The sequence below is a fragment of the Ursus arctos genome, unplaced genomic scaffold (assembly GCF_023065955.2).
Source record: "Ursus arctos isolate Adak ecotype North America unplaced genomic scaffold, UrsArc2.0 scaffold_14, whole genome shotgun sequence".
NCBI lineage: Eukaryota > Metazoa > Chordata > Mammalia > Carnivora > Ursidae > Ursus > Ursus arctos.
In genome coordinates, this window is record NW_026622808.1 from 34,211,535 (window position 1) to 34,226,520 (window position 14,986).

At 39.2% G+C, this 14,986-nt stretch overlaps 2 protein-coding genes and 1 pseudogene across 3 annotated transcripts in view; all 3 read left to right on the plus strand.

Moving 5' to 3' along the window:
• Positions 1 to 14,986, plus strand: part of DOCK3 (dedicator of cytokinesis 3) — a 569,026-nt gene that overhangs the window by 415,549 nt on the left and 138,491 nt on the right. The window lies entirely within an intron of this gene.
• Positions 8,616 to 8,740, plus strand: LOC113257328 (small nucleolar RNA U3; annotated as a pseudogene).
• On the plus strand, positions 11,223 to 12,093 carry LOC125283805 (60S ribosomal protein L39-like). The gene is given in 3 exon segments (XM_057311238.1): positions 11,223 to 11,273; positions 11,942 to 11,984; positions 11,987 to 12,093. Coding segments are annotated over 3 exon segments (201 nt in total).

Here is a 14,986-nt window from a genome sequence, read left to right on the forward strand (position 1 = left end):
CCATTCTGTAGGTTGTCTTTGCACTTTTTTGATAACATCCTTTGATGGACAACAATTTTTAGTTTTGATGAAGTCCACTTTATTTTTTTCTCATGTTGCTTGTGCTTTTGGAGTCATATAATACATCTTAAAAATTGTATGCATATACTATGAGCAACTTGCTACCAGTAAACTTGTGTTCATATACATGAGTGTTATTTCTGTAGTAGCAGATATCTTAATTAAAGCAGTCAAAATGTCCGTAAGTAGAGAGATAACTAAATACATAATGGTATAACCTTTGAAAAGATTAAGATGAAAACAAGTGAGAAAGGAACTGAATTAGTTTTCGATTGTTGCGCAACATATGACATCAAATTCTGTGAATTAAAAAAAATACCCATTTTTTAGTTCATAGCTGTGTAGGTTAGAAGTCTGCCCAGACATGACTGGGCTCTGCTCAGGTTACCACAAAGCTGAAGTCAAAAGTGTCAACTGGGCTGTGTTCTAGTCTGAAAGCTCTAGGGGGAATATGGTTCCAGACTCTTTAGATGTTGTTGGCAGGATTCAGTTTCTTACAGTTGTAGGATTGAAGTTCCCATTTCCTTGCTGGCTTTCAGCTGAGAGCTGCTCTCAGCAGCTAAAGGTCACCTGCTTTCCTTGCTACATCGTAGCCCCCTTCATCTTTAGGTTATCAGCAATGCAGTGAATTCTTTCCACGCTTTGAACCTCTGACTTTGCTTTCTGCAACCAGCAGAAGAAAATTCTGCACTTTTAAAAGATTCACGGCACCGAGTCATACTCACCCAGACACTCTCCCTATCTTATGTTCAGTTGTGCCATATAACATAGCCTAATCATGGGAGTAAATGCCACCTTATTTACAGTCACAGGGATTATGAAACCCCAGAATTGGGAAGGAAATTTGGGAGACCATATTAGAATCCTACAGCAAGGATTATCTCTACATAAGCACATTCTATATATTAAAAAAATTTAATGAAATATTGTTCAGTGAAAACAGCAAGTTTACAATTCTATGTTTAGTATGACATATTTGTGGAGATAAACTATATATGTCTGGATGCATATAATGTGTATTATAATCTTCAGTAATTTTTTTAAAAGACTAAAATTTCTAAAAAGAATTCTTGAACTGACATTTAAAGTTTTGGTAGTGATACTTTCTTAAATTGGCTGGCAATTTAAGAGAGACAATTACAGCAAGTTATAACTAATATTGGCTTGCTGTATGAGTAGATAAATAGACCACAATGTTTCGTTTATACTTCTCCCCTTGTTCAAATGGCCTGCTTCAGATGTCAGTGTGGGACAAACATCTGCTTTGCTGTTGAGTGATAATGAGTAATAGAAGAACAAAGTCTATAAAAGGCCAGAATTTAAAATGTCCTTCGTGAGGCTCTTGCCCCACAAGAGAAGTGATTTCCCTTGGAAGGCATCATGGGTGTTTGCACTGATACTGTGTGCCCAAAGCATGGTGAGCAAATTATTTTTAAAAACTGGCAGGGCACTACTAACTTTTAAGCTTATAAATGTGCATTAAAATCAGAAATGATGCAGTCAGAAAGTAGGGAAGGAATTGGGATCCAAACCATGCTCTTAATTCAAGTGAGCGGATCATATGATCTCTCCATGCTTCAGTTTTCTCTGCAAAATGGGGATCCTTTTGATTTCACTAGGTGGTTGTGAGAATAAAGCGATATAGATACATATCAAAATGCTTTGGAAGGTGCAAAGTGACATACAAAATGCAAGGATTTTATCCAAGTTGATGAACAAAGGAGCTCGTTCAGAAACATACCTAGAGGGGGACCTAGGGCTTTCAATATTTAGGGATAAGGTGGGCCGGCGGGTGAACCCAGATCCAGGTCTTACTGTCTCACGTGGGGTTGGCAGGTCTGTTTGGGCCACGTAGAGATACCCTGCTCTGAATTTGTCATTTATTAGACTGAGGAAACCAGCTAAAGGAGGTAAACGCAAATGAAGAAAGTGAATCACCAACCACTCATTATTATTGCCTTTGTTTTTCAGGATTAATAATCCTAGATCAAAAATAATCCAGTGATTTTAGGGTTTAAAATTTGGGAAGGGGGAATGAGCCATGAGAGACTATGGACTCTGGGAAACAAACTGAGGGCTTCAGAGGGGAGGGGGGTGAGGGAATGGGATAGGCCGGTGGTGGGTATTAAGGAGGGCACGTATTGCATGGTGCACTGGGTGTTATATGCAAGTAATGAACCATGGAACTTTACATCAAAAACTGGGATGTACTGTATGGTGACTAACATAATATAATAAAGAATTATTATAAAAAATATAATTTTAATATAATTCAATGTCACTCATAAATAAAATAAAATAAAATTTAGGTATTAATTAGCACAAGGAAAAAAAATTAAAATAAAAAAATGTCCTTCGTATTTTTTCCCTAATATCATGGACTCCATAAAAGGAGTGCATTGCCTAAGTTAAATGTTTTTTCTATATACACATCTATTAAGATTGTTAACCATTATATTAATCTATTTAATAATTACCACATAATTACCTCCTCAAAATAGTACAAATAATTTTCTTTTGGAATAGAATTTGTGGTATGGCTCGTATTTGGTTCTGTATGGATTCACTTATTCTATTATATGAATTTCCTTTTCACACAAGGAGTATTATTGTGTAACTAACTTATTTTCTGTGTACCTCTGGTGTGCCTGTTAATATGCCTGGTTCTCTTGCTGGCCCTTTACCAATTTAGCAAAGTGCTCTAAAGTCTCAGGGTACCAGTGATTGATTTCATCACTCAACTGGCTTTCCCTAAGGAGTTCTCGGCCAGGTTTTTCTGCTAGGTCTTGGGAACACAAAGTTGCCCTCAAAAACTTAATCTTTCTTGATTATCACATGAAAACACTTATGTTAGCTATCTTTTCATGGCTGCTGTGCAAAGCAAACTAAAATGCTTCGTTTCTTATTCTCCTGGAGTTTATTCAGCGTTCAAAATACCCTTGCGTATCGGAAACCGGGGATGTGTACTGTATGGTGACTAACATAATATAATTAAAAAACATTAAAATAAAAAAAATAATAATGGTAGCATTACCAATATAAAACTGCTTTTTAAAGCAACTTTTTTTTAAAGAATAAACTGGTTTCATTAAAAAACAAAACAAAACAAAATACCCTTGCGTAGAATTAACATTTTCTTGAAAATCAGCTGCTTCTGTAGTTGAAATACAGAACTCTCCTTGAGAGTCCAGCATTCTACCCAAATGAGATAATTTGCCTCTGTGAAAATCTCAGGTGCTCTGGTGAGGAATTTTCTTTTAAAACGTTGTGTGAGAATTTTGTTTATTAAATCAAAGAGTTTTGCTTCCCTCTGCAAAAAAAAAAAAAGTCATGTCTTACAATGCAACTGGATCTTATTGGCAGGAGCTCAGGCACTCAGTGAGGGATCTGCATTTCAGTCTTGGTCCTTCCACTCAGGGCCCCATGGTATGGTCTAGACTGTCTTAACTTGGTCTAGGACATAGCCTCCAGCTCACTACCCAACATTCCCCCCAAACATTTTCTGTGAGTCCCAGCAGGAATAAGAGGAGCTAGTACTCTGGCTCAGGTGACTGTCAACATCACTTTCCTTTTCTGCTCTGCTATCTAGTCTGTCATTATCAATATGCATATCTTCCTTGGAAATTACAAAGATTTATGGAAATTAAAAATTAGCTCACTCTCATACAAAGAAAGCCAGGGATCTGTGCCCTATGGATGGAGAAACCCACACACAAATATTTAAGTGAATCTGTATATAATCCTATTATCTTGTAAGTTTTTTTTCATTAATGTATTTTCCTATATAACACAAAACTGAAAATATAGAATGAATGCAGGTATGGTTTAAACCTAAATATATTTCATTCCAGTGGCCAACCCAATCCAACATGCTTTCATATGTATGCCCAAGGCATCAGGTCTTGCTCAGAAACACTAAAGTGAAAATCTGCTAAGGGATAGGCAAAGTGAAACTTTCACTTTAGGTATGTACCTTGGTCTGTTGTTAAAACTATGTCTTTTTTCATCTGAGAATAAGATCAGAAGTTACCAATGGTTATTATGCTCTGAGTAGATGTCAGGCTAGAGAAAATTTTTAATACAGTGTCCTATAGAGTTTAGATGAAAACAGTGAAAGAAATGGTCAGGTTCTTTAAGAAGATCTTTGTTTAGAAGAAATTTGCCGTCTGCTCTGTCTAGACCATAATGCGCAGTGCAACATAGAATAGAATGACTAATGCTTCTGACCTGAGTTCAAAAAAAATCCTCTGCCTTGAGAGGCTTGTGGAGAATTAAGGGGTATCAGAGATAGAAGTTATAGTAGACTGGTATAATCATTTATTTATGAATCAGACATCTGTTTTGCACTTACTATGTACTTCCACTGTTATAGTCTCTAGAGATATTGCAGTGAATAGAACACACAAAAGTTTCTGCTCTCATGAAGCCAATTAATATAAGTGTATAATATATTTGGAGATAAATGTTATCAAATATAAAAAGTGAACTATAGGGGAGAATTTGCTATCTTGAATGAAGTAGTCAGCATAGGTCTTACTGAGAAGGTGAATATACCATGGGGCTATCTCCCAAGGGAAAGATCTCTTGTCTACCACCCTCACATTAGTGAATCTCAAGATGACTTCCAGGGACACCTGGGTGGCTCAGTTGGTTGAGCGTCTGCCTTCGGCTTAGGTCATGATCTCAGGGTCCTGGGATCAAGTCCCACATCGGGCTCCCTTCTCAGCAGGGGGTCTGCTTCTCCCTCTCCTTCTGCCTCCTCCCCTCTTCCCCACTCATGATCATGCTCTCTCTCTCTCTCTCAAATAAATAAATAAAATCTTTAAAGAAAGAAAGTTCTCTTATAAAAAAAAAAAAGACTTAAGTCATAAGGTGGAGCCAAGTGATGAAACTATAGTCAGCTTCCTCACCCTTGGTCATTTAAGGATAAATAAGTAAGATAGATAGATAGATAGATAGATAGATAGAGAGAGAGAGAGAGAGAGAGATAAGAAATGAGGGTGGGTTGGATTTGGGCTGTTTTTTAAAGGTAGAGCTGTGCTGGTTTCATTTCTGGAATGGTGGAGTGAGCTAACAGGCTAGCCCTGCCACAGTTACCTATTAACACCGGCTAAAAATCAAAAAACAATCACCTTAAGGTTCTGCAGAATGAGAAAAAGTAGGCAGATATTGGAGGGGAGTAAAAACTTAAGAGAAAGGAACCAACACATGGTGAATTTCCCGCTTCTGTGGTTTTGGTCTGATTGTAGTCTCAGAACATCATGGGGTAGCTAAAACTCCAACAGAAAGCCTGCCATATTTTTAGCCTGAGGAACCAAGAGATGGAGTCTGGGGCAAGCATGACCACTGCAGGGAGTCTTGGAGAGGAGAGAGCAGGAAATGGACAATCCCAAATTCTGTATATGAACTCTGCATGTCAGCAGGTGAACCTTGAACCACAAATAGGCAAGCAAACTCAAGACAGCTAGCAACTTAAGGCTAAAAGAAAACTGAGATTTGACCTCTATCAATCACAGGAGAAATATTACAGATTAAGTCTAATCAAGTTAATTCCTATTAAAATAAAAATACTAACTAACCTTCTAAAGAAGACCATAAAAGAATCAAGCATCTCCGTAGCATAACAATTACTATGTCCAAGATACAGTCCAAAATTTGGGGACATAAAAACAGCCAGGAAAATGTAACCCATTCTCAGGTGAAAAGGCAATCAATAGAAGCCAATCCTGAGATGACTTAGATGTTGGAATTATCAACAGGGCTTTTAAAGCAGCTGTTATAACATGTTCAATGAGTGAATAAATAGTAAAAATCTCAACAGAAAAATACAAAACACTTTTTTAAATAACCAAATGGAAATTTTAGAACTGAAAAATATATCTATATTAAGAATATCTGGAATATGGGGCTCCTGGGTGGCACAGCGGTTAAGCGTCTGCCTTCGGCTCCGGGCGTGATCCCGGCGTTATGGGTCGAGCCCCACATCAGGCTCTTCCGCTATGAGCCTGCTTCTTCCTCTCCCACTCCCCCTGCTTGTGTTCCCTCTCTCGCTGGCTGTCTCTATCTCTGTCAAATAAATAAATAAAATCTTAAAAAAAAGAATATCTGGAATAAAAATATCTCTGAATGAAGTTAATTGAACCAAGAGATCATAGCAGAGAGAATCAGTGAATATAAATACCAATATGAAGGAAAAATATTGAAACAAAGCAAAATAAACAACAAAACGTTAAGGTGACAGTTTCAAAAGGCTTACACTGGAATTTCAGAAGAAAAAAAGAAAAAGAATGGGTCAGAAAAAACAGCTGAAGAAATAATGGCAAATAACTTCACAAAATTTTGTGAAAGACATAAATTTACAGATTTAAGAAGCCTATCAGACACCAAACAGGATAAATGACACATCATTGTCAACTACTTAAAAACAATGAAAAAGAAAATCTTAAAAGCAGCTAGCAAAAAATGATGCATTGCATACAGGGAAACAATTCAAATTATCATGGGCTTTTTATCAGAAACTGTAGAGACCAGAAGACAGTAGAAAAGCATGTTTAAAGTGTTGAAGAACAAACACAAAATTATATATCTAGTGGAAAGAGTCTTTCAAGAATGAAGACAAAATAAAGACATTTTCAGATAAAGGAAAATGAAGAGAATATGTCACCAGCAGAACTGCACTTCAAGTTATGCTAACCAAAGTTCTTCAGGTTAAAGGAAAGAATTGGAGGGAAACCCAGATTTTCAGGAATGATTGAAGAGCACTGGAAATGGTAAATATGTGGGTGAATCTAAAAGTCTATTTATCCTCTTAACTTTAAAAAACACATGACTATATAAGGCAAAAATAACATTTTTGAAGGTGTTATAATGTTTGTACATGTAGTACGTATGACAACTATAGCAGAAAAGATGGTGCGGAGTGGTAATTTAACCTCTAAAGTTGACATTTTTCTACCTTTTATGTAAAATGGAAAAATATTAATTCTAAATTTACCATGAATAGTTAAGGATATATAAAATAATGCAAAGAAGTATAGCTAAAAAGCCCATAAATAAATTAAATGGAATTCTAAAGTATTCCCAATGGGAGATTCCTAGAACTGTTTTGGTCCTTTGTTTTTTCACATTCTTTTTTTTTTTTTAATTCATCAAATTCCCTTCAAATCCCAATTTTTTTTCCAAAAGGGTTTTTTTAAATCTATATACTAAACATTTTGGAGGTAAGATATTAATAAGTTAATATTGATGAAGTAGGCACTATTATTATCTACCTTTACAGATGAGAAGATTGAGGGAAGTAACTTGTCCAAGATCACACAGCTAATAAATGGTAGAGCTGGGCACAGGAAGTCTGTCTTCACAGTACATGTTCTTAACTGTGACACTGACTGGCTCTCTCTCAAGCTCTCTAGAAAGGTCATCCAACTTCCTTGACATTATTTCCTAGTATTTTATTTCTACCTTATTTTAATTTTGTCCCTCAATTTTCACTTTTACCTGAAGTTTCAGACTAATGAAAAGATTCTTGCCACTTCCAGACTCCATTTTACAGAGGGTTCAATCCCTTAGGCATCCTAGCTTTGAGATTTGTGCAAGAATTCAGTTCCAGGGCTACACTTCTGGTCCTTGCCTGGGCACTAAAATCCAATTTCCTGGCCGTTAGGATTATATTTGGGAATAACACCATATTGGTCCGTTGTCATGACATAAGTTCATGTGCTTACTATCCTGTTTTCTTGTTTCCTTTTATTTTTTACATTTCATTATAATTTTTGTTATATTTTTATCTGGCATTTCTGTGTTTGGAACCATGGAGGTGGGAGCAAAGGAGTGTCCTTCAGTGTCATCTCAGTTCCAATGTTGGTGGAATTTCCACCTCTTGTTAGGTCCCTTCTAAGTTCTTCTTAGTATTTCCCTATCTCTGCCTCCAGTCACTTTGGTAGTATGGCTCAATCACTCTAAATTTCTTAATGATGCACAGTTTTGCAGTTTGTGAACCTAGAGGGGCAAGGCTCTCTCCTCTGTGTGACACTTAGGTGCTGGTAGAGGAAGGTTTCAGTCACTACTGTGTACTCTGACCCACTGTGCCTCTCCTACCCTCAGGCCCTGTTGCTGAATCTCATGGAACCAGATTTTTCTAATTTGATCATGAATTTGATTTCAATGGCTCTGTCATATCTCCCAGCTCCACTTGTGCTGGCATCCGTCCTTCCCTCCAGTCAGCACCTCTTCCAACCTTCAGAAGATTCAGTAGACACGAGTAGGTACTTGAACAGGGAGAAGGGTGGGGTGAAGAGGGGTGCCACCTCACTGCACTGTGACTTACCTAGTCAGCTCTGGCCCACCAAGTCCCACTGTTGATACTAAAAAGAAAACAAATCAAACATGTGATATGAATTTTGTTTTAAAAGAATAAATTAAAACTTTTGTTTCAAAAAAAATAAATCATCGAGTTTTATTTTATTTTTTATAATAATTTTTTATTATGTTATGTTAGTCACCATACAGTATATCCCTAGTTTTTGATGTAAAGTTCCATGATTCATTACTTGTGTATAACTATACTTTTAGGGATCATTTCTATAGTTTGTTTTTTCACATTCTAAACTACATGTTCATGGTGTCTTAAAAGCCAATTCCACATTAAGGGAGTATGATTTCAGGTATCATTCCAAATGGTAAAGAGTTGCCTCTGTGGCTAAATTTAATTTCTAAGTCTTTCTTAGAAAACTGTTAGATTGTAGAGGTCAAAATCATCAAGACACTAGAGAATAAAACAGATAACTTAGGGTAGAAGGAAAATCCTTTGTGAATAAAGCGGCAATAACTTCTGAACAAGTTTTTCAACTTAAACTGAAAACTAGAAAATTGCCATGATACACACAAACTAATTCCTCCCTCACTTCTTTTTTAGAGTATTATATGTGCAGACCAGAAATGTTACAGAGCAGGCGGTGAACTGGTAACATTTATCAAAAGAACTAATGACTTGTTATAAACTCTCAAGACGGACTTCCAGCATTAAGTTTACAGCTGCAGAAATGACTCTGTGTAGAATCTAGATGAATTCAAATAAAAGGCATTCTCTCCTTTCCCTCATTTCTACTCCGGCTTCAAGGCCAAAGCCACAGGTAGAGTCATTCAGCCAGGTTAGTAACTCCCACTCCTGCCCCAACATCTACTTGGTTGCACACCTTGGCCTGCTCATTCCCACCAGTTGCTAATCAACAGAAGACAGTTCTCAAAGGACCCACTGCTTCATCCTGGTCCAACAGATCATTGAAATAACTGTTATAGGCTTCTCAATACAGCTACTGCAGATCACAATCTGGTAGAGCCAGTAGAAAGCACCTGCCAGAGATGTCAGGGCCCAGGTTGGGATATCCACTGATAGCCACTAAGGGCTTTGTTAAAGAAAAAAATTATTCAGACACTTGTTAAAGATAGTAAGGCAGACTTCCAGGACCATTGTGATGGGTGTAAGGACCACTGTAATAGGATTTTGCCTTAGAGGAGAGAGACTGGGCTCAACTATGATTACAACAAGGAAAAATGAGAATTTATAGCCAAAGCGCAGGTTTGGGAGTCAGTAGATGGAAAATTACACTGAGTCACAACAACAACCATTGAATTTGGAGATTGTCAGAGGAGGTTTTAAATGATGTGTTTTAACCATTGGATAAGAAGAAACAGTTGATTGTGAAGAGTTGAGTGAGCAGTGCAGAAATGTAGAGGCAGGGATGAGGATACTTTGAAGAAGTTCGGTAGAAAAGAATGGCAGGACTGAAGGGGCTTTTAGAAGGGAGAATGAAGGTAGGGAGAAGAGATAGTGTAGTGGGGCACGGTCCCATAGGGACTGGGGAGGAGAGATGAAAGTGCCTGGAATCACAAATAAGTTGGATTAGATTATAATAAATTCGGAAGACATCCATGTCCAATGATTTTTAATTTCCAGTGAGGCTTAAGGAAAAATGTAAAGAAAAAAAAAAAGGAAAACTGTAAAGGATCAATCTCTGTAGGAAAGGAGAGATAGAAAGAGACATAAGTAAACATTTCCTTGCATGCATGTGATGTGGCAAGCCCCAGGCCAGGAGCTTTACAACGTCACCTAATTCCGTCCCTACATCCACTCTGAGTGTGAACAGTTTGCTAGTGTCCAGTCCAGGATTCAAGTCCTGGTCTGCCCATCCCACATTTTATTTCCATTACACCATATTGTCACAGGGATTCTGAGAGAATAGCCAAGCAGAATTGCAGGATCACCAGAAGATAGAAATCAGAAACTTTTAAGGAGACCTAATGGTCAGAGTCATGGATTCCAGCAGCCAAGGGATCTGTACTTGGTGACTGTCTACCGTACCTTCCAAAAACAATAAGAAAATTTCTCCATTAGCAATCCCCTGAGATACAAATTTTTTTTAAGATTTTATTTATTTATTTATTTGACAGGGATAGAGACAGCCAGCGAGAGGGAACACAAGGCAGGGGGAGTGGGAGAGGAAGAAGCAGGCTCCCAGTGGAGGAGCCTGACGTGGGGCTCGATCCCAGGACTCCGGGATCATGCCCTGAGCTGAAGGCAGACACTTAACGACTGAGCCACCCAGGCACCCCCTGAAATACAAATTCTTGATGCCTGAATGTTTTATCACTGGAACCACATCAGGAGCCCAGATTTAAGAGAAAAGCTGAGGGAAAAACTTACTGAGATCAAAATTAAACATTTATCTGCTCCAGAAACCCTGAAATATAAGTTGTTTTACTTCTTGGTTTGCTTTGAATTTTTGCACTGAAACATCTTTTTACTTCCATTCAGAAATTTGTGGGGTAGGGGTATCTGGGTGGTGCAGTCGGTTAAGTATCCAACTCTTGGTTTCAGCTCAGGTCATGATCCCAGGGTCGTGGGATTGAGCCCCACATCAGGCTACCCAGTCAGCATTGAGTCTGCTTAAGACTCTCTCTCCCTCTGCCCTTCCCCCATACCCCACAATCTCTCTCTCTCAAAAAAACAAATCTTAAAAAAAATTATGGGATATATTAAGGCTTAAACTGGTAAGGCGGAGTACCCAATGGATAGCTTCAGCATAACAGTTAACCTAATTTATCTTAATTGGTTAGTGACATTTGTGTAGGACCAAAAGTCAAAAAGTATAGCTATAGAGGAAATGGAGGAATCACCTTGTAGCGAGCTGCCCACTGCCCTGAAGAGCATCCTGGTATCTCACATGGGCTTGCAAGATTTATGATGAATGAAGACACAGAAGTGAACCAGGGATAATGAGTACAGGATCCTTTGGTACTATATTCTTGGGAGTGTATGTGCACAGAGGCAGTACCCATGCCCCTTTACACCATGCTTCTGAGGATACACAGAGCTTCTGAAACCTGTCTGATCCCAAGTTAAGAACTTCCCTTGAAGGCATAAACAGGCCACTCTGGGAACAGTCCCTGTGCTATCTTAGTACCTATCTATGCCTTGGCATCCTCCTCATTCTATCTGCCTGCTCTGGCTCCACACTCATTCTGACCAGCGTGTGGTCCACCACAACCAGTCTGTGGCTTTATCCCCCTGCCCCTGAGGATATTTCAGCCTACCCATGGTTCATCCTCAATCTTAATTCTGCCTGAGATTCTCCTTTCTCAGCCCTGTAAGTCAGGACTTATCAGGATTCCTGGGCTTGACCTCTAAGGTTTGTCCCTGCCCTTGTCTTAAAATCTCTGAACTCACACTCCTGCCAGAGTGAGCCTACCTACCTTACCATGGTTAGTGCTGCCAAATAGATTGTTTAAGCCCTCTGTGCTTTCATTTCCTCAACTATAAAATAGTAGTATCTCGCCTTTTCTCTACCATCATGGTGTATGTGGTTGATTGCTATTTGCCATATCCTCTCACAAGAAATTCAGGATCAGGTAGTTCCTGGCCAAGAAACAAAGCAGAATCCTCACATCCCCCAGTGGATTTGGATGAAAACTGGTAATAAAATCAAGTACAACTCCAAGAGGAGACATTGGAGAACCACCAAGCTGGGTCCCTAAGGAATCACAGATGAGATGGCATACATAGTTATGCTGCATGAAGGTCACTTGTTCATATCATATCACTCTGTAAACATCACTACTACCTGAACAACAGAGAAGTTTTGTTGAGAAGATGATTTTTCTCTGTTACTATGCTGCTGCACCAGAGGCTGGTTCAGTAATAAATATGTGAGACCTTTTGTTTGGGAAAAAAAAAATAGTAGTGTCTCCCTAATTAAAGTGACAATATAGTCCCTACAACAAGGCCCTGGAAGATAGTAAATCTCAGTAAATATTTACAGTTATCATCTTTATTATACATGTTTAAGCTTTGCTTTTGAATCTAAACATCAGTGTTCTCTATATGCTTTGGCTGGGCTCATAAAAGAGGGCAAGGGCAAATAAAGGTCGATTGCCACTGCAAAGATTCTTCTCACCACAGAGACCCTGCTTTTGCTAGGCATCTGGCAGGCAGCCTTCCCTGGGACTTAAGCAGGATCTCTGCCAGCTTTGCCTGGGTGACAGGGCAGCACAGAGATTCCATGACACAAAGATGCCATCAGAGCCCTATGGTAGCAGCAGGCATATTCAGAATATTCATTTATTGCTGTGAAGCTCTTGAGAGCCTTTAAAGCAGGAAAAAGCTGTGTATGTACAGATAGGAGCCTTCTGTGGGGAAAACTACCACTTTATTATTTCTCATTTTGCTCTCAGCTATCTTGGTATTTTAATTGTGTTTTCCTTATAAACATAAAGTCGTTAGAAGTCCAGAAGATTTTATTAGGTAAAGTTTATTTTTATTTAGTTAGTGTCTATAAGCTGTAAGGCTCTATGCTTGATTCTTTGAGGGTTGCAGTAGATATTGTCCCTGCTACTTTACAGAAAAGGACAAGGGACTTACAGGATGTGTTAGAGATCCCCAGGACAACCCCTAGTGGTCATTCATTAGGACTTTTGGGATTTAGCATATAGCTTTACTCACAGATGAGTTGTATTTCAGCGACATAGTAAGGATACAGAGCTGGATCATAAGGGAGGAAAATACAGGCAGAGCCTGGTAGAATCCATGTGCAGGCTTACTTATGCTTTCTCCCTCACATGAGGGGACTCACACAGAGCACACTCTTTCAGCAATGAAAATGCAGCAATATCTGTGTAGTGTTTCTGCCCCCAGGACGCCCTTTAAAGACTCAGCCCCCAATGTTTATAGGGAGCTGTCACATAGGCACCCTCTGCTTACCATGTAGAAAATTCCCAGAAGGGAAGCAAATGTTCAGCATAAGTTATACTGCCCCACACAAACAGTCTAGGCACAGTGAGCCACCTTTAACTGTTGGGAACTCTTCGAAAACCAAATTCCCAGATGCCAGCCAAAGGCTGACCTTGCAAGCATACCTTTCTAAGATAGCAGTCTCAGGCCTGCTATGTTAACTCCTTTATGCATAGAGAAGTTGTCACATACGTACACACCAACTCTAATGCTAGCCTGTCAGAGGTACTGCATTAATGGTTAGATGTTAGCAGAGGAATAGATCCTTTCTGATTGATAGGGCCATAGAAGCCTTCATGACACTGCATGTTTGAGCTGGGCCTCAAAGGTTAGGCAGGGTTTGAGCAGAAGAGAGAAGTGGGGCGATAGGATGCAGTGAAAAAAGAATGCTTTTAGAGAAATGCAGGCAGGCAAACCCATCTGGCCTGAAACAAGGTACATTGAAGGAAGTAAAAGAATGTAGGGAGACAGGAAGAGAATAGATGCTAGAGGGTCTGGACTGCCAGGTGGAAGCTTATGAGCTTCATCTATAGAGCTGGAGTAGCACTGAGGTTTCTTTTTTAAGAAAAGAAGTCATATTAAGGAGGGCATGTATTGCATGGTGCACTGGGTGTTATACGCAAGTAATGAATCATGGAACTTTACATCAAAAACTAGGGATGTACTGTATGGTGACTAACATAATATAATAAAAAAATTATTATAAAAAAAAAAGAAAAGAAGTCATATAGTTCAAGCTGTCTTTGCAGAAGATACACATAGGGGTGATAATTCAGGCTGACCTGGAGGTTGAAGTGCCTAGAGATGGAAGGCTACTGAAGATACCTGGACACGTTCCCAGAGGGCCTGCGCTTCAGAATCTGCCCACTCATTTTTGGCCCACCTCATTCTATAGCAGATACATACAATACATGGGAAGGGTAAACTCTGACTATGTCTGTGCTATAAGAATGCCCTATAGAACCTTGGCTGGCAGGCCAGAGATAGATAAGTCTGTATTAACATGTGTGCTGAATTTGTGCTATAACACTGTAAATGCATAGAAGAGATTATGTTTACTGAAAAGTATTGTACAGCCTAACTGATCAAAGTACTCAGAAACTGCCAAATCCCCATTCCAAGCCTGCACAAATATCTGGCTGCCTTGTCCCAGCCACAAGCACAGGTAGAGCAAATCTCTGACCTTAGTACACCTTCTTTCATGAAGCTGTAAGTACTTGATGCGCATATCTGGCTTTCAAGGCTGCCCACTCTCAGCAAAAAGTTCAGAAAAAGCCAAAGGGCAGACCGCATGGGCCCTGCTCACTGGCATTTCTTTGTAGTCTGACTTCCTGGATTCTTGTCCAATATCCCTGGCTATTGACGTCTCAGACTGCCTCACTTGGGCCGTATGCTCCTGGCTCACAGAATTTTGGCCTAGCTCATCTGTGCAGACCACAGACTTCCTTATCTATGCTTTGATTGCTAGGTTTTCAGAGGTCAACTTACCTCTCACATGCCCATTTCTAAGCCTTAGGGACTAAGAATGCCTACATCCAGGGAGTGCCGTTCCTAGATCTGGCCCTCTGAACACCTTTCCTTCAGCCCTCAAACCCCACCTATATATACTGACTCTAGTGTTGCTAGCATTATAATTTTGTA